The sequence below is a fragment of the Eurosta solidaginis genome, chromosome 4 (genome assembly GCF_040869045.1).
Source record: "Eurosta solidaginis isolate ZX-2024a chromosome 4, ASM4086904v1, whole genome shotgun sequence".
In the NCBI taxonomy this organism is placed as follows: domain Eukaryota; kingdom Metazoa; phylum Arthropoda; class Insecta; order Diptera; family Tephritidae; genus Eurosta; species Eurosta solidaginis.
The window spans coordinates 59,980,101-60,001,863 of NC_090322.1; the positions used below are offsets into that span (position 1 = coordinate 59,980,101).

At 35.9% G+C, this 21,763-nt stretch overlaps 1 protein-coding gene across 4 annotated transcripts in view; it reads left to right on the top strand.

The window, feature by feature from the left end:
- The first annotated feature begins 822 nt into the window (after positions 1 to 822).
- The window catches only part of LOC137249851 (uncharacterized), a 93,852-nt gene continuing 72,911 nt past the window's right edge, over positions 823 to 21,763 (top strand). For all 4 annotated transcript variants that reach the window (XR_010952571.1, XR_010952572.1, XR_010952573.1 and 1 more), the window contains exon 1: positions 823 to 1,619. Coding sequence is in view for 1 of the 4 variants with exons in the window: in XM_067781832.1 (XP_067637933.1) it covers positions 850 to 1,619 (770 nt within the window). In the remaining 3 variants the exon portion in view is untranslated. The remainder of the gene's footprint in view (positions 1,620 to 21,763) is intronic.

A 21,763-nucleotide genomic window follows, 5' to 3' on the forward strand; every position in this document is an offset into this window, starting at 1 on the left:
CGGATTCTGAATCTTGACGCAAATACGCATCTTTTGATACCGGTATCGACATGTGCGACCCGAATTTTAAGTGCAGGACTTAAGTTGAAATTTTACTAAATTTGGAAATTAAAAAGCTTATATTTCTTAAACTAAGACTCTCCTAGAGCTGCGGATGATAATTTTGTGATGTTTAGGACGCCCTCTACCCCTACAAATCAACAAAAGTTTGAAAATCGTGGCACCTAATATAAAATCCAACCCCCCAAATCTTATAAAAAAATCGATGGCACGATATCGGTTAACTTTCGTCCATACAAATCGACCCCCCTAATAGTAAGTAATAATCAAATTAATTGATACGAGAATATCGAGTGTTTGTCGATATAACTCCTTTTGTCCGATACCTGAGTAGTCGGTGCAAAAGTATCGACCACATTTCCTTGGTATCGGGTCAAAAGTGAGAAGACCTAATTGTATTTTCTAGTATCGTTTCATCCCTAATACTCCCTTAGTGGTTACCATTGTAAATTGTACCAAGTAGAGCAACTAACAGCTGATCGGTGAAAATTCGCACATTCACACGCACAGTTCTCGACTCACTTTCAAAACAAAATTTTTGATTATTTAATTCAAATTTTAAAGTGAGATAATCCTTACAAATTTATGTATACAGAATATATATGGCGTTTTTGTTGTTATTAAAACAATAGTTTTATTTATATTAAAGCTTTTATAATTTTTTTTTTAACTTTGTAAAATCTCCGAACACCATTCCTTCATTATATGACATTCGACTGCCTAGTCCACTGCCGTCCACTCTATTCGCAACATAACCTCTACTTAAGCTGCCAAACTATATAGTAAACAATGGTGGTTACTGTGGTGCATTGTAAACAATGCTGTAGTGTTTTTATAATTTTTACTGAAGCAGATACACTCGCTCAAATGGATACAAGTGATCTATATATCGATTACCTGTGTCGGACCTGTATGATTAAACTGGAAGCCTTCACGTCTGAAGGCAGCACTGAACCACAACACCAATCCATCTTTGAAACTATTGAGGAATGCGACGAATTGCGAATAGCTGATTTGTTATCCAGCACAATACCCCAAATAGTGGAAGTGCAGCTAAGTGACGAGCTACCAAAAAAAATTTGTTACCAATGCTTGCACCAATTGATAAGTGTGTATCGGTTCCAAAAATTGTGCGTGCAATCCGACCATAAAATTCGAGAAATGGTTTCTAAAAAATGGGATGACTTAAACATGTCGATGATGGAGGCAGCAACTGAAGATGAAGTATTACCAAACGACACAAATTCATACCCGTTGAGCAGTTGCCAGCCCAAATGCACTGCTCAAAACTCACGTATTTCAGAAACAGAAACGACCCTTGAAGGCAGACAGCAGGCAATGGAAACGGAATCAGCACAATGGAGTACTGCTGAGCATTTACTAAAAAACGAGCAATTACTGGATTATCGTGAAAATTCGCAAGGCGGGTTAAGCGAATTTATCAAAAACGAGCCCATTGATGATGGTGAAGAAAATACTAAATATAGCGACACAATCCACTCAACAACTTTTGTGAACGAAGAAGAATTTACAACTGAAGAGCAAAAAGTAACTGTGCCGTAAGTATGATAAGGATTATGTTGCTAACTTTTTGTTTTATGTATGTATATCGCGCCTATTAGCTCGCTACCAGCCAATATAGGATACCATAAAAGCTGCGTTAGAATACCTAGCCCGCATCATGTTAGAGCCCGCATCCGCCAAAAGGGCTGGACAATATTATGTTTGAAATTCTGTTTGTGATAGAAACCGACAGTCCAAATATCGAAGTCCTACCACATCGCTGGTTTAATTGTATATTGATTAAACTCAAAATTTTGACTTTTTTAGATCTTTCGACTACTACTACCAACTAAGAAGATTATGCTGACATTTATAGAATACTCAGAAAGAACTCTATAATGGCACTATTAAAAAATAAAACTTTCTTTGCGTTTTCCCCAACAAAATAAAATTTTGAAATTCATCTGTTTACAATAAAATGGGCGACATATTGGAATGAAGTTACATATATATAGAACAATTTTGAGTTAAGTGCACAACAAGGCTGTTTTTTTGGTGCTTGAAAAATGTCCGTTAAGCCTTATTCAAAGGAAAATTTGTCGATATGGGGCAACACTTTTTACCATTTTGTTTGAAAGATTTGTAATATTTTCATAAGAAAGGCTAAGTTCGGATGTAACCGAACATTACATACTCAGCTGAGAGCTTTGGAGACAAAATAAGGGAAAATCACCATGTACGAAAATGAACCTAGGGTAACCCTGGAATGTGTTTGTATGACATGGGCATCAAATGAAAGGCATTAAAGAGTACTTTAAAAGGGAGTGGGCCATAGTTCTATAGGTGGACGCCATTTCGGGATATCGCCATAAAGCTGGACCAGGGGTGACTCTAGAATATGTTTGTACGATATGGGTATGAAATGAATGGTGTTAATGAGTATTTTAAAAGGGAGTGGGCCTTAGTTCTATAGGTCGACGCCTTTTCCAGATATCGCCACAAAGGTGAACCAGGGGTGACTCTAGAAAGTGTTTGTACGATATGGGTATCAAATCAAAGGTGGTAATGCATATTTTAAAAGTGAGTGATCCCTAGTTCTATAGGTGGACGCCTTTTCGAGATATCGATATAAAGCTGGACCAGGGGTGACTCTAGAATATGTACAAAATGTAACGTTTGCTAAGCTAAATTATTGCTAAAAGAAGAGTAGCTTATACATAAAAGGAAGATTGAAAATAGCTATAGTTGGGCAAGTGACGACAATATCAAAAATTGTATAAAAAATCTAAATCTGGGACACTTGAAAATAGCACAAAAAATTCAACTTTTTGAAGTGCGTCAATGAACTATTAACAAAAAAAAAAAACAAGTAAGGACGGGACTGTCTTCGGCTGTGCCGAAGACTTCATACCTTTCATGAATGGGGCTGAACAATAATTTTATCCCATTCGTAATATCCAAATAATCGGCTTAATAAGATATGAAATATATAGTAAACAGATGTACATACCTAAGCAATTTTTAAGATAAATATAAACTAAACTATATTGACAAAGCTAAAAAAACTTAAGGAAAAAAATTTTATTTGAACAATTAGCTGAAAGGGAGAAAAACTAAATTGCGTTAAACCTGGCTGTGAGACAGCCGTGGCTTAATCGACTAACCTCATTGTTCTGATAATTTCGATGGGTCTGCCATTCTGTAATAATATTAAAATTGTATTAATAACAGCCAGGAGCACAAAAATATTCCATCATGGTCACTGTAAGGCGTTTCATAAGTTATCGCCTTTACACTGTCCGGAGATAAACTGGTCAGTAACCAATCAATAGCAGTTTGTTGCTTCGTAGTGGCAAGATTTTCCAAAAGTGAATGCAGTCCCAGCTGCTCCAATTTCCTCCCAAGTATATCGTTTGACGGATTTCGACAAATGTTAAAGTCTCCTACAACAAAAATTTTTTCTAAATTTTCATTGAAGAGCTCCTTAGTAGCCTCTTCCAGCATTCTTCTAAATGTCGGCAATGAGAATGACGGATTTCGGTATACCAACGCAATAGCTATATTTGCCTTTGATATCGCCAAAAACTGATAAACTTTTGCAGCTACATACTGGAATTTTCTGGAATTTACTGTAAAACTGCGAGCGAGGTCAGGCTTACAATAAATTATAATTCCGTTTCGAGGACGACTTTGTACAGTTGAGCCAACTCCATCAATGCTAGCAACTATATCAAAGCCTTCGATTTGTATATCTTCTCCTGGCAAAGCCCAGGACTCTACGAAACAAAGAATATCCACGGAACAAATAAGTTGGTCTGCTCTTATTTCATCGATATTCTTTCCCAAGCTTCTTATATTTTGATAATATAAAAGAAGGCTGTCAGTTGGTCGCTCAATAGCAAACTTGAAGTGGGTAGCTAGTTTTTTTTCTGAACGAAGTACACTTAGTTGCTTTTGAAACGGTTCGTTGGCTGTAAACGGTTTTGGTGGAACGAAATTACCTATAATAAATAAGCCAGATGCACTTGTCGCTCTAATGCACGCAACGTATAAAGCAGATCGACTTATTCCTCTCTTTATATGAACAGCAACCTGCCTATAGGTTGCTCCTTGACTTTTATGGATCGTGATTGCCTCTGCTGGTACCAAAGGAAACTGTCTCCTTTCTACAGTAACTTGGTCGTTTCTTCTATACTGGAAAGTACGTACCACCTTCTCAATTGGGGTCCAACTTGACTCATGAGAATGAGATTTTTTTGAGCGGGCAATCGCACCCACTTCTGGCTCTGAAAACTGTATCCAAAGAGTAGTTGGCGTACGTTCGTTACTCTGATGGTCAATTTGCATTAAGCGACCTGCAGTTCCTGCTTTTAGCTGTAAACGATAGCCCATTCCTTGTGTCTCTGATATTTTAAAATTCTGAACTGCTTCTAAAATGTTACGCTTACTTTGCTCAGAAATAGAGTTGGCTTTTACAGTGTCTTTTGCGATAGATGTAAACTCTTCCGTGCCAATTTCAGCAAGTCTCATACTATTATAAATTGCAACATCTGAGTTAGAGTAGAAGAGGTGAATACAGTCGTTGGGAACAGAATCTAGTCTTGTTTCCCTTGTTTTTATTAAATCAACATCAGCAGAGGTCATATTCCCTTCAGACAAGTGGTTTAAGGCGATAGCAAATACTTGGTCTTCTCTTTGGCGCATAATTTCTGTGAGCTCGAAGTAACGAAACAAATCCCAAAGAGGTGTGCCGGTAATCGCACTATATGGATCCGATTGATTTGGTGAGAAAATCCACCTATCGCCTACTGGTGAAAGTTGTTTTAAGTCACCAAACACAATAATCGGTATACCTCCGAAATACTCGCTAGTCCGAAATATTTGCTTTAGACGAGCATCCAGGTATCCAAAAACTTTGGCACCCACCATTGATATTTCATCCACTATTATAAGCTGAAGATCTATCAAACTTGAATATATTGCATTAACGGTATCGTTGCTTAATGGGCATAATTCAGCTGAAGACTGATTGATGGGTAAAGATAAAACAGAATGCAATGTTACTCCAGCAATACCAAACGCAGCTTTTCCCGTAGGAGCACATAACAACACTTTAACCGTTTCCGGGTTACTTCCAGGTAAAGTGTTTGCTCGTGTGGTCAGTGACTGATATATAGCGGAAATTAATCGGCTTTTTCCTACTCCAGCACCACCGCCAACATATTCGTAAAATCGTCGCTTAATTTTCATATTATGGTGCACATGATAAAAATATTCCCGCTGCTTTGCATTCAAAGACCGTACGGTCGATAACAGTTCATTTTCTTGTATGATGACAGGCAATCTTATAAGTGTAACTTCGTCTATATTTTGCACGTCGTTCTGGAATACTTCGACATTATTTCCGATTTCCGGAACAGTTAATGCCCTGAATTCCTCATCCAAGAAAGGAGTCATACTTTCTTCGTTGGCAGCATTTTCTGGCCCTATTTGTTGATTCAAGTCCACTAGAATTGTTTCCAGTTCATGGTCAGAGAACTTGTCGTACGTTTTCTTACTCTCCTCTATCATCTCTTTATTGAGGTTACATATTGCTTCAATGTCGACTTCAATTAAATCAGAGACTTCGTTGAGCCATGGATAAAACAGTATAGCCATTTCTCGAAAATAATCGGATCGAGAAAACTCAACACTAAAACGCCTCCATCTTAATACAAGAGGATGCTTTCTCGGCCTGATAAAACCACTCCCATCTTTTAATTCCAGTGGGACTACGGTTATTTCAGAAGTTTCAGCTTCTGGCTCCAACTCTTCGTTGGCCTCATTTTCTGCTGCAGTTTCCCTTCTTGTCTTCGAAAATCGGAAAGAGGCGGCAAAATCTGCAAGACATAGTTGTTCTAGCTGTCTTGGTCTCTGGATATAATGGTCCAGTAAGTTGGGAACATAAATATCCGTTGAATCGCCTGGTAGTCTCTCTAAATCTGCTTTCGGTCTTACCATTCGGACTCTCTTCTCAGGGTGAGACGTGTTAATGAATATATCACCTTCACTGGCTTCTGAAAGATGGAGACCTAAAATGTTATAGGCTGCTTCTTGGGCGGACACTTCAGAGCCATTCACGAACTTATTACCAATGTGTTGTAATTTCTGCTTAACTGTATAATTTCCCTCATTTATTTCTTTCATGGCTTGCCGCAATAGCTGAGAAACCCCCCTATTCGATTTATTTATATAATTTATGATATAGCTGCAGCAGGCAAAAGCATCAAGTATAAACTGAATGTCCATATTTGCTCTATGCAAACGTAAAATATCACTGTTATATGCATTCAGCAGTCGATCAAAAAATTTCCTTCGGAGAAATATTTGAGCTTTTTCAAGTTTGACCGAAGAGCCAATTTGTAGTTCTCGTAAGTTGTCGAAATTTCGGGATGTACTAAAAACTCCTCAAAATTGTTTAAGGTGTCGGCTTCATTATGTAGGTTTAAAAAATTTTTAATTTTTTTAAACAAAGCCACATGCTCTTCATTTAGTTCATTTTCATCTAGGGGAAATAAAATTTCAGTCCTGCGCATAAGTGGATAAGGCATGTTGAAGCGACAGATTTGCTGACCTCTTATGTCTCTTAAGCAAGCGCGACCATGTCTGTGTTTTTGATATTCGACATATTGTTGCACGTCTGGATTGTATCCATGCGATCCACAAATTCAATAATGGGTCCAACATTTATAGTTCCATCTATCTCTAATGTAGGTGCATCGCTCAACCAATACATTCCATGACAGTGAGGTGAGCCTCTGTGTTGGAACTCAATTCTCCAGAAAAAATGAGTGAGCACATGTGGCTCGAAAATTTTAGATTTCAACAACTTTACCATCTGTCTGAATCGGTAATCAAAATATCTAGAACATGCGACAGGATCTGTTCTTATCAGGCGAGCTTTTTCCGAATTAGAAAGTTGTGCAGCTTCATCTTCTGAAAGATCTTTCTTGTCCAAAAGTTTGGATAGAATAACCAAAAGTTCTGGCCATTTGGTCTCTGCAGCCGATAAAGTAATAAATAATGTAGGCAAACCAAACTGACGATCATTGCTAACACCTTTTTTTTCTCTGATTCCCAGTGAGCAGGTGATGATCTAAGTCCTTTTAAAATATTATATCCTTCATCATGTTGGACTAAGTTGGTTACAAAATTTGAGTCTACCATGTTTGCTGCCGTAATAAGGCAGGCTCCGGACTTTTTTCTTAAACAAATAGAAATCGCTTCTTTAATGCGATGTAATTCGTAATATTTATACTTCCATAGCAAGTTATCAACACGCGCACAGCGTCGATCATATCTTCGTACTTCTGATGGCGCTATTTTGCTATATGTTAGATCAGTTGTTCTTTTCTTGCCACAAAATATTGTTGGAAAAGATAACTCCTCCGCATCATCGTCTCGTGTAATGTCGATGGGAGTTCGCCCTTCACCAGGAGCTATTTCCACTCGTTCCAGTGGAAGGTTTTCAATGGGCTCGTTGTCCAAAAGAGTTTCTTGTCCTCCGGGATTTATTTCATCTTCTACACTAGCCTCAATTTCAATATTGTGTAGATAACTCTGTAATGCTCTTACGATATTCTCATCGTTTGGATCTGCTAGAAATTGAACGGTTTCGTTGTTCCTATAGTCTGCTAACCATCTTTCGGACAATTGAATATTATGCAAACGATACAGATCTGTATCCATGAGCCACTGAAGTGCTGCTATTACTCTTGCTGGCCTTATAGTTTCTACTATAAAGCTATGGTTATACTCCAAACGACGTTTTAAGTGTACTTGGATCACTTGTGCATCCTCAAATCTTCGAGGAAGAGTGGTAACTGTCTGAACTACGGAAATAGGAACATTTACAACCGCTCCTCTAACAGCACATTGACGCTCGTACCCGAGAGATACTATTCTCATAAAAGGAATTCTTGGAGATATAAGCCGTTCTTCTAGGCATGTCAGATTCTTCAAAACGTCAGGTATGTCTGGAAATTGGAGGCCATTAGCCAAAGAAATGTTTGGAATTTTGCCTGTCATAACCTGACGATAGCACGTTGAACAAAATGTGAATTTTCCCGCTATGCTTGGAAATTCATTTTCTAAAAAAAATATTTTGTTGAGCTGGAGTTGTAGATATTTATTTGAAAGAGAAGATTTGTTCAGTTTCTTGATGTGGTGCGAAAACCATGTCCCCCCACAGCATACACATACAATAGTCGGTCCTTCTTTTATATTTAACTCATATTGCTCATAGTGTGTTAAGTGCCGTGACCGAATTTGATTGTTATGCCCTTCTTCTGTTGCATCAGGCAAGAGGTTATCTCGATATGCTGATGTTCTTGAACGCTGTCTCTCGTTTCCCCTTCTTCGGTTTTCTTCATTAGACCTATGAAGCTGGACATGTTCGCGTGCGTTGTGTCTGTTACTTTCCAGGGACATTCGAGTTTGTTGTCGACATATTCGCCTTTGCGATGTATTTATCAGTTGCTCACGACGTCTTGTGATTGGATTTGATCTTCGTTGAGTTCTCGAGAGCCTATCACGAATTTGTTCACCCTGCCTCAATCCGTGAACATTCCTTCTACACCTATGGGCATTGGTGTTTCTCGCTTGCTCTTCTTCTCTTACTATAGGATTTCGTCGTCGTGTTGCTCGGGCGACTGAATCACGAACCCGTTCCTCCCCCCTGAGTTCTGGAAAATTCCGTCTTAATCTATGATTTTCGGTATTACGGGATTGTTCTTCCTCTTTTACAATTGAGATTTCCCTTCGTGCGGCTCGTGCCACTAAGTCACGAACCCGTTCCTGTTCCCTCAATTCAGGAATATTTCGTCTAACCCTATGATCCAAAGTATTTCGGGCTTGTTCTTCCTCTCTTACAATTGAGGTTTCCCTTCGTGCTGCTCATGCCACTGAGTCACGAACGCGCTCCGGCTCCCTCAATTCAGGTATATTTCGTCTAACCCTATGATCCAAAGTATTTCGGGCTTGTTCTTCCTCTCTTACAAATGAAGTTTCCCTTCGCGCTGCTCGTGCCACTGAGTCACGAACGCGCTCCGGCTCCCTCAATTCAGGTATATTTCGTCTAACCCTATGATCCAAAGTATTTCGGGCTTGTTCTTCCTCTCTTACAAATGAGGTTTCCCTTCGTGCTGCTCGTGCCACTGAGTCAAGAACGCGCTCCGGCTCCCTCAATTCAGGTATATTTCGTCTAATCCTATGATCCAAAGTATTTCGGGCTTGTTCTTCCTCTCTTACAATTGAGGTTTCCCTTCGTGCTGCTCGTGCCACTGAGCCACGAACGCGTTCCGGCTCCCTCAATACAGGAATATTCCGTCTAGCCCTATGATTTAAAGTGTTTCGGGCTTGCTCTTCCTCTCTTAGTAACGAGCTTTCCCTTCGTGCGGCTCGGGCCTCTCGGTCACGAATCCGTTCCGCGTCTCTAAAGTCACGTCTCCGCGATCGTCGTCTTACATTATGTAAGCTTGCGTCATTTTCCCTTTCTCTCTCACGAAACTGGGAATTTGATGACCTTAGGCATGACATTAAATTAGCGCTAATTGCTCGGTTTTGTGCTAAGTTGCTTTCGTAATGTCTGCGACTACGATTTCTAGCAACTCTGCGACGCTGCTATTGAGATCGGGCTGACAAGCGCGGCATTGTTATTTCGTCGTTCGTAACCACGTTAAAATGTTTTATGGGCTTGGTATAAAGACTCAAATATTTTGAACGAATAAATTTAAAAAAAGTTGAAAAATATTGGAAGTGTTTAATAAAGTAAGTTTTCAAAAACTCTTAAAATATTTTATAAACAATAGTTAAAAGTCGTAAGAAACACTTGAAATAATAATTGTTCGAAACGAAAAATATTGAATTAACGAAAGCTACCTATTACTTTTGAAAAAGCACTCGAAAAGTTAAGCAGATTTAAATAATAAACTAAATAACACACATTCCATAACCCGCCAATTAAAAAAAGGTTAAGCAAAACAGGGTTTTAATAATTTATGGTTGATTTTCAAAAATAATTTGTATAATGGGCTCTGGGATGTTAGCACCCCATTTCTGGAATTTTATAACAAAACATATGCCAAATAATTGGTCACTAATTGGTCATAATTGGTCAGCAGGTTTCAGTAATTGGTCAGCATTAGAAAAAATTTTATGGAAATTTTAAAATTTTCATGGTCGGGTGTGGGATGTTAGCACCCCATTTCTGGAATTTTATAACAAAACCTATGCCAAATAATTGGTCACTAATTGGTCATAATTGGTCAGCGGGTCCCACTAATTGGTCAGCCATAGAAAATTTTTTTATGGCCATTTAAAGTTTTCCAAGGGAAAAATAATTTTCCTGTTTAAACACCCTGTATACATAAATTTTCCAAAAAAAATTATGCCAATTAATTGGTCACTAATTGGTCATAATTGGTCACCAGGTTTCGTTAATTGGTCAACCATAGGAACTTTTTAATTAATTTTTAAAATTTTCTTTGTTATCGGATGTTACCCTGTTAACGGTGGATTTTGAATTCGAAAGGTATGCCAAATAATTGGTCACTAATTGGTCATAATTGGTCAGTGGGTCCCACTAATTGGTCAGCCATAGACAATTTTTTATGGCCATTTAAAGTTTTCCAAGGAAAACCAATTTTCCTGTCTAGACACCCTGTATACATAAATTTTCACAAAAAAATTATGCCAATTAATTGGTCACTAATTGGTCATAATTGGTCAGTAGGTTTCGTTAATTGGTCAGCCATAGGAACTTTTTAATTAATTTTTAAAGTTTTCTTTGTTATCGGATGTTATCGTGTTATCGGATGTTAGCACCCCATCGGTGGATTTTCGATTCGAAAGGTATGCCAAATAATTGGTCACTAATTGGTCATAATTGGTCAGCGGGTCCCACTAATTGGTCAGCCATAGAAAATTTTTTATGGCCATTAAAAGTTTTCCAAGGGAAAAACAAATTTTCCTGTCTAAACACCCTGTATACATAAACTTTCCAAAAAAAGTTATGCCAATTAATTGGTCACTAATTGGTCATAATTGGTCAGCAGGTTTCGTTAATTGGTCAGCCATAGGAACTTTTTAATTAATTTTTAAAGTTTTCTTTGTTATCGGATGTTACCCTGTTATCGGATGTTAGCACCCCATCGGTGGATTTTGAATTCGAAAAGCATGCCAAATAATTGGTCACTAATTGGTCATAATTGGTCAGTGGGTCCCACTAATTGGTCAGCCATAGACAATTTTTTATGGCCATTTAAAGTTTTCCAAGGAAAACCAATTTTCCTGTCTAGACACCCTGTATACATAAATTTTCACAAAAAAATTATGCCAATTAATTGGTCACTAATTGGTCATAATTAGTCAGTAGGTTTCGTTAATTGGTCAGCCATAGGAACTTTTTAATTAATTTTTAAAGTTTTCTTTGTTATCGGATGTTACCCTGTTATCGGATGTTAGCACCCCATCGGTGGATTTTGAAATCGAAAAGCATGCCAAATAATTGGTCACTAATTGGTCATAATTGGTCAGCGGGTCCCACTAATTGGTCAGTCATAGAAAATTTTTTATGGCCATTTAAAGTTTTCCAAGGGAAAAACAATTTTCCTGTTTAAACACCCTGTATACATAAATTTTCCAAAAAAAATTATGCCAATTAATTGGTCACTAATTGGTCATAATTGGCCAGCAGGTTTCGTTAATTGGTCAGCCATAGGAGTTTTTAATTAATTTTTAAAGTTTTCTTTGTTATCGGATGTTACCCTGTTATCGGATGTTAGCACCCCATCGGTGGATTTTGAATTCGAAAAGCATGCCAAATAATTGGTCACTAATTGGTCATAATTGGTCAGTGGGTCCCACTAATTGGTCAGCCATAGACAATTTTTTATGGCCATTTAAAGTTTTCCAAGGAAAACCAATTTTCCTGTCTAGACACCCTGTATACATAAATTTTCACAAAAAATTATGCCAATTAATTGGTCACTAATTGGTCATAATTGGTCAGTAGGTTTCGTTAATTGGTCAGCCATAGGAACATTTAATTAATTTTTAAAGTTTTCTTTGTTATCGGATGTTACCCTGTTATCAGATGTTAGCACCCCATCGGTGGATTTTGAATTCGAAAAGCATGCCAAATAATTGGTCACTAATTGGTCATAATTGGTCAGTGGGTCCCACTAATTGGTCAGCCATAGACAATTTTTTATGACCATTTGAAGTTTTCCAATTAAAATCAATTTTCCTGTCTAGACACCCTGTATACATAAATTTTCCAAAAAAATTATGCCATTTAATTGGTCACTAATTGGTCATAATTGGTCAGCAGGTTTCGTTAATTGGTCAGCCATAGGAACTTTTTAATTAATTTTTAAAGTTTTCTTTGTTATCGGATGTTACCCTGTTATCGGATGTTAGCACCCCATCGGTGGATTTTCGATACGAAAGGTATGCCAAATAATTGGTCGCTAATTGGTCATAATTGGTCAGCGGGTCCCAATAATTGGTCAGCCATAGAATATTTTTTATGGCCATTTAAAGTTTTCCAAGGGAAAAACAATTTTCCTGTTTAAACACCCTGTATACATAAATTTTCCAAAAAAAATTATGCCAATTAATTGGTCACTAATTGGTCATAATTGGTCAGCAGGTTTCGTTAATTGGTCAGCCATAGGAACTTTTTAATTAATTTTTAAAATTTTCTTTGTTATCGGATGTTATCGTGTTATCGGATGTTAGCACCCCATCGGTGGATTTTCGATTCGAAAGGTATGCCAAATAATTGGTCACTAATTGGTCATAATTGGTCAGCGGGTCCCACTAATTGGTCAGCCATAGACAATTTTTCATGGCCATTTAAAGTTTTCCAAGGGTAAAACAAATTTTCCTGTCTAAACACCCTGTATACATAAATTTTCCAAAAAAAATTATGCCAATTAATTGGTCACTAATTGGTCATAATTGGTCAGCAGGTTTCGTTAATTGGTCAGCCATAGGAACTTTTTAATTAATTTTTAAAGTTTTCTTTGTTATCGGATGTTATCGTGTTATCGGATGTTAGCACCCCATCGGTGGATTTTCGATTCGAAAGGTATGCCAAATAATTGGTCACTAATTGGTCATAATTGGTCAGCGGGTCCCACTAATTGGTCAGCCATAGACAATTTTTTATGGCCATTTAAAATTTTCCAAGGGAAAAACAAATTTTCCTGTCTAAACACCCTGTATACATAAATTTTCCAAAAAAAAGTATGCCAATTAATTGGTCACTAATTGGTCATAATTGGTCAGCAGGTTTCGTTAATTGGTCAGCCATAGGAACTTTTTAATTAATTTTTAAAGTTTTCTTTGTTATTGGATGTTATCGTGCTATCGGATGTTAGCACCCCATCGGTGGATTTTCAAATCGAAAAGTATGCCAAATAATTGGTCACTAATTGGTCATAATTGGTCAGCGGGTCCCAATAATTGGTCAGCCATAGAAAATTTTTTATGGCCATTTAAAATTTTCCAAGGGAAAAACAAATTTTCCTGTCTAAACACCCTGTATACATAAATTTTCCAAAAAAAAATTATGCCAATTAATTGGCCACTAATTGGTCATAATTGGTCAGCAGATTTCGTTAATTGGTCAGCCATAGGAACTTTTTAATTAATTTTTAAAATTTTCTTTGTTATCGGATGTTACCCTGTTATCGGATGTTAGCACCCCATCGGTGGATTTTGAAATCGAAAGTCATGCCAAATAATTGGTCACTAATTGGTCATAATTGGTCAGCGGGTCCCACTAATTGGTCAGCCATAGGAAATTTTTTATGGTCATTTAAAATTTTCCAAGGGAAAAACAATTTTCCTGTCTAAACACCCTGTATACATAAATTTTCCAAAAAAAAAAATTATGCCAATTAATTGGTCACTAATTTGCCATAATTGGTCAGCAGGTTTCGTTAATTGGTCAGCCATAGGAACTTTTTAATTTATTTTTAAAATTTTCTTTGTTATCGGGTTATCGGATATTAGCACCCATCGGCGGATTTCCATATCGAAAAGTATGCCAAATAATTGCTCACTAATTGGTCATAATTGATCAGTGGGCCCCACTAATTGGTCAGCCATAGGAAATTTTGTATGGCCATTTAAAATTTTCCAAGCGGAAAATATTTTTCCTGCCTAGATACCCTGTATACATAAATCTTCCAATACAAGTTATGCCAATTAATTGGTCACTAATTGGTCATAATTGGTCAGCAGGTTTCGTTAATTGGTCAGCCATAAATTATGCTAATTAATTTGTCACTGATTGGATATAATTGGTCAGTAGGTCCCACTAATTGGTCAGCTATAGACAATTTCTTATGGCGATTTAGAAATTTTTATGTTAAATAAAATTTTACTGTCTAGACACCCTGTACACATGGAATTTCCAAAAAAAATTATGCCAGTTAAATGTTCACTTATTCTTTATAATTTCTCAGTAGTAGGTCAATTATTTATCCCCTAACCATAAAGAAAATGCGGTTGGCGTTTTCAACAATTTTTCCCGGTTGCACTAAAAACTTGGTTATTCCATAATGCTTTCTTAATAATTATTTTTATCTTACGTGGCATCACAGTCGAAAAATGCGCACAGAAGGCGTAAAGCTTAAATACAACATTCCTTATATTTATAGAAAAGAAGCAATAGCAGAGATAATACGACTTGCGCCTAAATGGATTCGTTCGCAGGTTCGAATCCGTGTATTTTTAATTTTTTTCCGGAATCTTTATAAACATTTTGAAATTATTACATATGTATGTACAACAAAACCATAGTGCAAAAGCGAAAATTCACGCAAAGTAATTTCAATTTCTAGTTGGCTTTTATTGTACAGATTCCAATTTTGTTTGGTCCCATAGCAATTTTCCAAACATGAAAATCTTTTATTTTTCAAAATAATAAAACTTTAGCACCACTAGTGAGAGCTCATTAAATGTTAGCCAAAAACATACATCCAATGTAGATCCTTTTCTATTCAATTCTTTCGACGAAGATTATACCCACACATATACATGGATACATACAATTATTTCGCAAGATTGACAATCCTCAATGTCATAAAAAGACTGTTTTTTCGCACATAATAATGAACGCTATAATTAGCATCAAACTTACGCAAATTACTACAAATATAATGTTTTATCCTTGTGTCGCGAGACCGATTGTCTAAATTCCGTTATTGTGCTTGTAGCAGAAAAACTAAGAGACTAATGTAACTACCTGTGTACATGGATAGCTTACGAATAATACTCCTACGGCTGGGCATGCCGCACATTGTGAAACCGTATAATAAGGACATCCCATCTTGTGCACTATTCAATTCCTCCAACAACGTTAGTAATCGTACATATCTATACATCTATAAGGAAAATAATTACTAATAATAACCGATTTTAAACATATTCCTTATTATATTTTGTGTTTATATTTCATTTACCAAGCTATGTATATGTGAAACCTTTTTGCCGTAAAGCTAGAATCTTGTATCTATAATAAATATCTTATTTGTTCTTTTACGACAAACATATACATATTTTGAACTGAATCTGGACCTAAGTACATAAGTCCCTTCACCAACAATTTGCATGTTATGGAAATACCCATACTAGTTTAGCCCCTGTACGCCCATATTTTCGCCGAATGCACGCTAAATGAAAGTTTAAATATGTCATAAAGAACTAAACAATACGCCCACTTTACGCAAATAAGTATAACAAAGAACATCATAATATGATGGTACTTAGTGAATTCAGTTAATAGACGAAGATCAATTTTCTTTGTTTGGTTATGATGTTAGTTTTCGTTTAGCAACAAATTGCGAATACACTTACTAAAAAATATGTATGTAGCTGCATTTCAGATTAGAGATAAACCAGTAAAGGAAACGGGGCAGTGATTTTTTATATCGTTTATAAAATTAGGTACCAATCACCCAGAATAGATACACCATGTTAAAGAAGAAAAAGGTCCTTTCTATGAAAACTTTATGACCAATTAGTGACCAATTATTTGGCATACCTTTCGTATCGAAAATCCACCGATGGGGTGCTATCATCCGATAACAGGGTAACATCCGATAACAAAGAAAACTTTAAAAATTAATTAAAAAGTTCCTATGGCTGACCAATTAACGAAACCTGCTGACCAATTATGACCAATTAGTGACCAATTAAATGGCATAATTTTTTTTGGAAAATTTATGTATACAGGGTGTCTAGACAGGAAAATTGATTTTCCTTGGAAAACTTCAAATGGTCATAAAAAATTTTCTATGGCTGAGCAATTAGTGGGACCCACTGACCAATTATGACCAATTAGTGACCAATTATTTGGCATGCTTTTCGATTGCAAAATCCACCGATGGGGTGCTAACATCCGATAACAGGGTAACATCCGATAACAAAGAAAACTTTAAAAATTAATGAAAAAGTTCCTATGGCTGACCAATTAACGAAACCTGCTGACCAATTATGACCAATTAGTGAACAATTAATTGGCATACTTTTTTTTGGAAAATTTATGTATACAGGGTGTTTAAACAGGAAAATTGTTTTTCCCTTGGAAAACTTTAAATGGCCATAAAAAATTTTCTATGGCTGACCAATTATTGGGACCCGCTGACCAATTATGACCAATTAGTGACCAATTATTTGGCATACCTTTCGTATCGAAAATCCACCGATGGGGTGCTAACATCCGATAACAGGGTAACATCCGATAACAAAGAAAACTTTAAAAATTAATTAAAAAGTTCCTATGGCTGACCAATTAACGAAACCTGCTGACCAATTAATACCAATTAGTGACCAATTAAATGGCATAATTTTTTTTGGAAAATTTATGTATACAGGGTGTCTAGACAGGAAAATTGATTTTCCTTGGAAAACTTCAAATGGTCATAAAAAATTTTCTATGGCTGACCAATTAGTGGGACCCACTGACCAATTATGACCAATTAGTGACCAATTATTTGGCATGCTTTTCGATTGCAAAATCCACCGATGGGGTGCTAACATCTGATAACAGGGTAACATCCGATAACAAAGAAAACTTTAAAAATTAATTAAAAAGTTCCTATGGCTGACCAATTAACGAAACCTGCTGACCAATTATGACCAATTAGTGACCAATTAAATGGCATAATTTTTTTTGGAAAATTTATGTATACAGGGTGTTTAGACAGGAAAATTGTTTTCCCCTTGGAAAATTTTAAATGGCTATAAAAAATTTTCTATGGCTGACCAATTAGTGGGACCCGCTGACCAATTATGACCAATTAGTGACCAATTATTTGGCATGCTTTTCGATTTCAAAATCCACCGATGGGGTGCTAACATCCGATAACAGGGTAACATCCGATAACAAAGAAAACTTTAAAAATTAATTAAAAAGTTCCAATGGCTGACCAATTAACGAAACCTACTGACCAATTATGACCAATTAGTGACCAATTAATTGGCATAATTTTTTTGTGAAAATTTATGTATACAGGGTGTCTAGACAGGAAAATTGGTTTTCCTTGGAAAACTTTAAATGGCCATAAAAAATTGTCTATGGCTGACCAATTAGTGGGACCCACTGACCAATTATGACCAATTAGTGACCAATTATTTGGCATGCTTTCCGAATTCAAAATCCACCGATGGGGTGCTAACATCCGATAACAGGGTAACATCCGATAACAAAGAAAACTTTAAAAATTAATTAAAAATTCCTATGGCTGACAAATTAACGAAACCTGCTGGCCAATTATGACCAATTAGTGACCAATTAATTGGCATAATTTTTTTTGGAAAATTTATGTATACAGGGTGTTTAAACAGGAAAATTGTTTTTCCCTTGGAAAACTTTAAATGGCCATACAAAATTTTCTATGGCTGACCAATTATTGGGACCCGCTGACCAATTATGACCAATTAGTGACCAATTATTTGGCATACCTTTCGTATCGAAAATCCACCGATGGGGTGCTAACATCCGATAACAGGGTAACATCCGATAACAAAGAAAACTTTAAAAATTAATTAAAAAGTTCCTATGGCTGACCAATTAACGAAACCTGCTGACCAATTATGACCAATTAAATGGCATAATTTTTTTTGGAAAATTTATGTATACAGGGTGTCTAGACAGGAAAATTGATTTTCCTTGGAAAACTTCAAATGGTCATAAAAAATTGTCTATGGCTGACCAATTAGTGGGACCCACTGACCAATTATGACCAATTAGTGACCAATTATTTGGCATGCTTTTCGATTGCAAAATCCACCGATGGGGTGCTAACATCCGATAACAGGGTAACATCCGATAACAAAGAAAACTTTAAAAATTAATTAAAAAGTTCCTATGGCTGACCAATTAACGAAACCTGCTGACCAATTATGACCAATTAGTGACCAATTAATTGGCATAATTTTTTTTGGAAAATGTATGTATACAGGGTGTCTAGACAGGAAAATTGGTTTTCCTTGGAAAACTTTAAATGGCCATAAAAAATTGTCTATGGCTGACCAATTAGTGGGACCCACTGACCAATTAGTGACCAATTATTTGGCATGCTTTTCCATTGCAAAATCCACCGATGGGGTGCTAACATCCGATAACAGGGTAACATCCGATAACAAAGAAAACTTTAAAAATTAATTAAAATGTTCCTATGGCTGACCAATTAACGAAACCTGGTGACCAATTATGACCAATTAGTGACCAATTAATTGGCATAATTTTTTTTGGAAAATTTATGTATACAGGGTGTTTAAACAGGAAAATTGTTTTTCCCTTGGAAATTTTAAATGGCCATAAAAAATTGTCTATGGCTGACCAATTAGTGGGACCCGCTGACCAATTATGACCAATTAGTGACCAATTGTTTGGCATATGTTTTGTTATAAAATTCCAGAAATGGGGTGCTAACATCCCACACTCTGTATAATGGAAGACTATTTTATAATATATTATATATTTCAGGGGCGAAAGTTTATACAAGCACTCAGAATTATATAAAGACACACTTTAAATATTTTATGGGTGATTTTCAAAAATAATTTGTATAATAGAAGACTATTATATATATATATTATATATTTCAGGGGCGAAAGTTTATATAAGCACTCAGAATAATATAAAAATGCACTTTAAATATTTTATGGGTGCTTTCCAAAAATAATTTGTATAATAGAATACTATTATATATATATATATTATATATTTCACGGGCGAAAGTTTATATATGCACTCAGAATTATATAAAAACACACTTTAAATATTTTATGGATGATTTTCAAAAATTAGGTAGAAATAATATGCACTCTAGATATTTACTGACAATAAAAAACGTAGTAGTTTTGAAGGAAGCGTGTATATACGTAAATGTATGGTTACAGCGCACAATAGCACCAACAAAAACAGGTACGTTTCTACATAACCGCAGATGTAGCAGCAAATAAATGTCGCAAGCAGCGTTAGATTTAGTTGAACATTTTACCCCTTTAAAAGCAGGTAGGAAAATTGATTTAGCTTCGAAGAAAAGCGTTTTAAATTGATAAAAATAAGTTTCAACGTATTTTACTCAAGGCCATTAGAAAGATTAAATAGAGAGGACAAACATTTTGTAGGCGTTAAAAATATGTTCTCCTTTAGTGCTGATAATTATACTATAAGCAAATTCTTTTGTATTCAAAATTGCATGTATAACACAAATTATTTTGCTTTGAAGAATCGGTTGTATGTAGCCCAATTCTTAAAATAGATCAACAACTGCGTAAATATATACGTTAACATCTCTTCAAAATTGTAGCTACTAAAATGAAGAAATGACGAAAACATTATTATCTGAACAATGGCTTGTATTCTAAAAATATTATATATTCGACCGAGCTTGGCGATTTTTTCATACACCTTTGCACGTAATATATGTCCGTATCCGGTGAAATTTGAAGAGCTAAAATGAGGAGTACAATCCTCTTATTTGAACAATGGAACAAATGTCTAATCGGACGCCTATATACATATACCCGCTCATCAAATTTTATCAAGATATCTCAAAAATTTAGGGACTAGATTGCATACAAATAGACAAACGGACAGACGGACATGGCTTAATAACTCAGCTCTTCATCCTGATCATTTCGGTATACTTATTGCTGACGCTATCTATTTTCCTTTACGGACTTACAATTTTGGGATTCGTGACGAAATTAATATACCATTTCATTTTCATGAAAGGTATAAAAATAGGTAGGTACTTTGTGAGAGAATGCAAAGCTTCACGTTTTTTGTGACCTGCATGTAAAAACTATGACTACGAATTACGTATTTCAAAAATATATGATGTAAACGTAACTATTTGATGAAATTTGATGAATTTTGAAGCTTCTAGCCGTAAAAAAGGGGCAAAAATGACAGTTTATATGGGGTATATAATATATATACCACCGATCTCTATGATTTTTTCAGACAACAATGTATGCTATATACGTAAGCATTTGGTGAAATTTGAAGCTTCTAGCTGTTAAAATGGGGCAGAAATTGCGCAAAGTTGCTTATTTGAACAATCGGTTATTTGAGATATATACTATATATACCACCGATCTCAATGATTTTTTCAGACAACAATATATGCTATACACGTAAGCATTTGGTGAAATTTGAAGCTTCTAGCTGTTAAAATGGGGAAGAAATTGCGCAAAGTTTCTTACCTGAACAATCGGTTGTATGAGATATATACTATATATACCACCAGTCTCTATGATTTTTTCAGACAACAATGTATGCTATATACGTAAGCAATCGGTGAAATTTGAAGCTTATAGCTGTTAAAATGGGGTAGAAATTGCGAAAAGTTTCTTATCTGAACAATCGGTTGTATGAGATATATACTATATATACAACCGATCTCTATGATTTTTTCAGACAACAATATATGCTATATACGTAAGTATTCGGTGAAATTTGAAGCTCCTAGCTGTTAAAATGGGGCTAAAATTTGCGAAAATATATATATATATACTATATATATACTATATATACCACCATATATATACTATATATATATATGCTATATACGTAAGCATTCGTTGAAATTTGAAGCCTCTAGCTCTTAAAATAGGGCAGTAATTACGAAAAGTTCCTTATCTGAACAATCGGTTGTGGGGGATTTATACTATATACACGACCGATCTCATCAATTTTTTCAGGCAACAATATGTGCAATATACGAAAGTATATGGTGAAGTTTGAAGCTTCAATCTGTTAAATTGGGTAAGATATTACAAAAATCCTCTTTTTCTGAAAAATCGGTTGTATGGGAGATATATGCTATAGTGGTCCGATCCGGTCGGTTCCGACAAATGTCTAATCGGACACCCAAATACACCCGCTCACCAAATTTTATCAAGATATCTCAAAAATTGAGGGTCTAGTTTGCATACAAACAGACAGACGGACATGGCTAATACATACATGTATGTATTTGTAAACAGTGAACACGAAAATTTTGCTCGGCAAAAAAGCCCAAATAAAAGTGGTAAACACGCGAGGAAAAAAATTCCATCGGTGCAACGTAAGTTGGTATAGGCTGTATCTTTGTATACAGCCCGGTAAAAGACCAAACCTGCGCTGGTA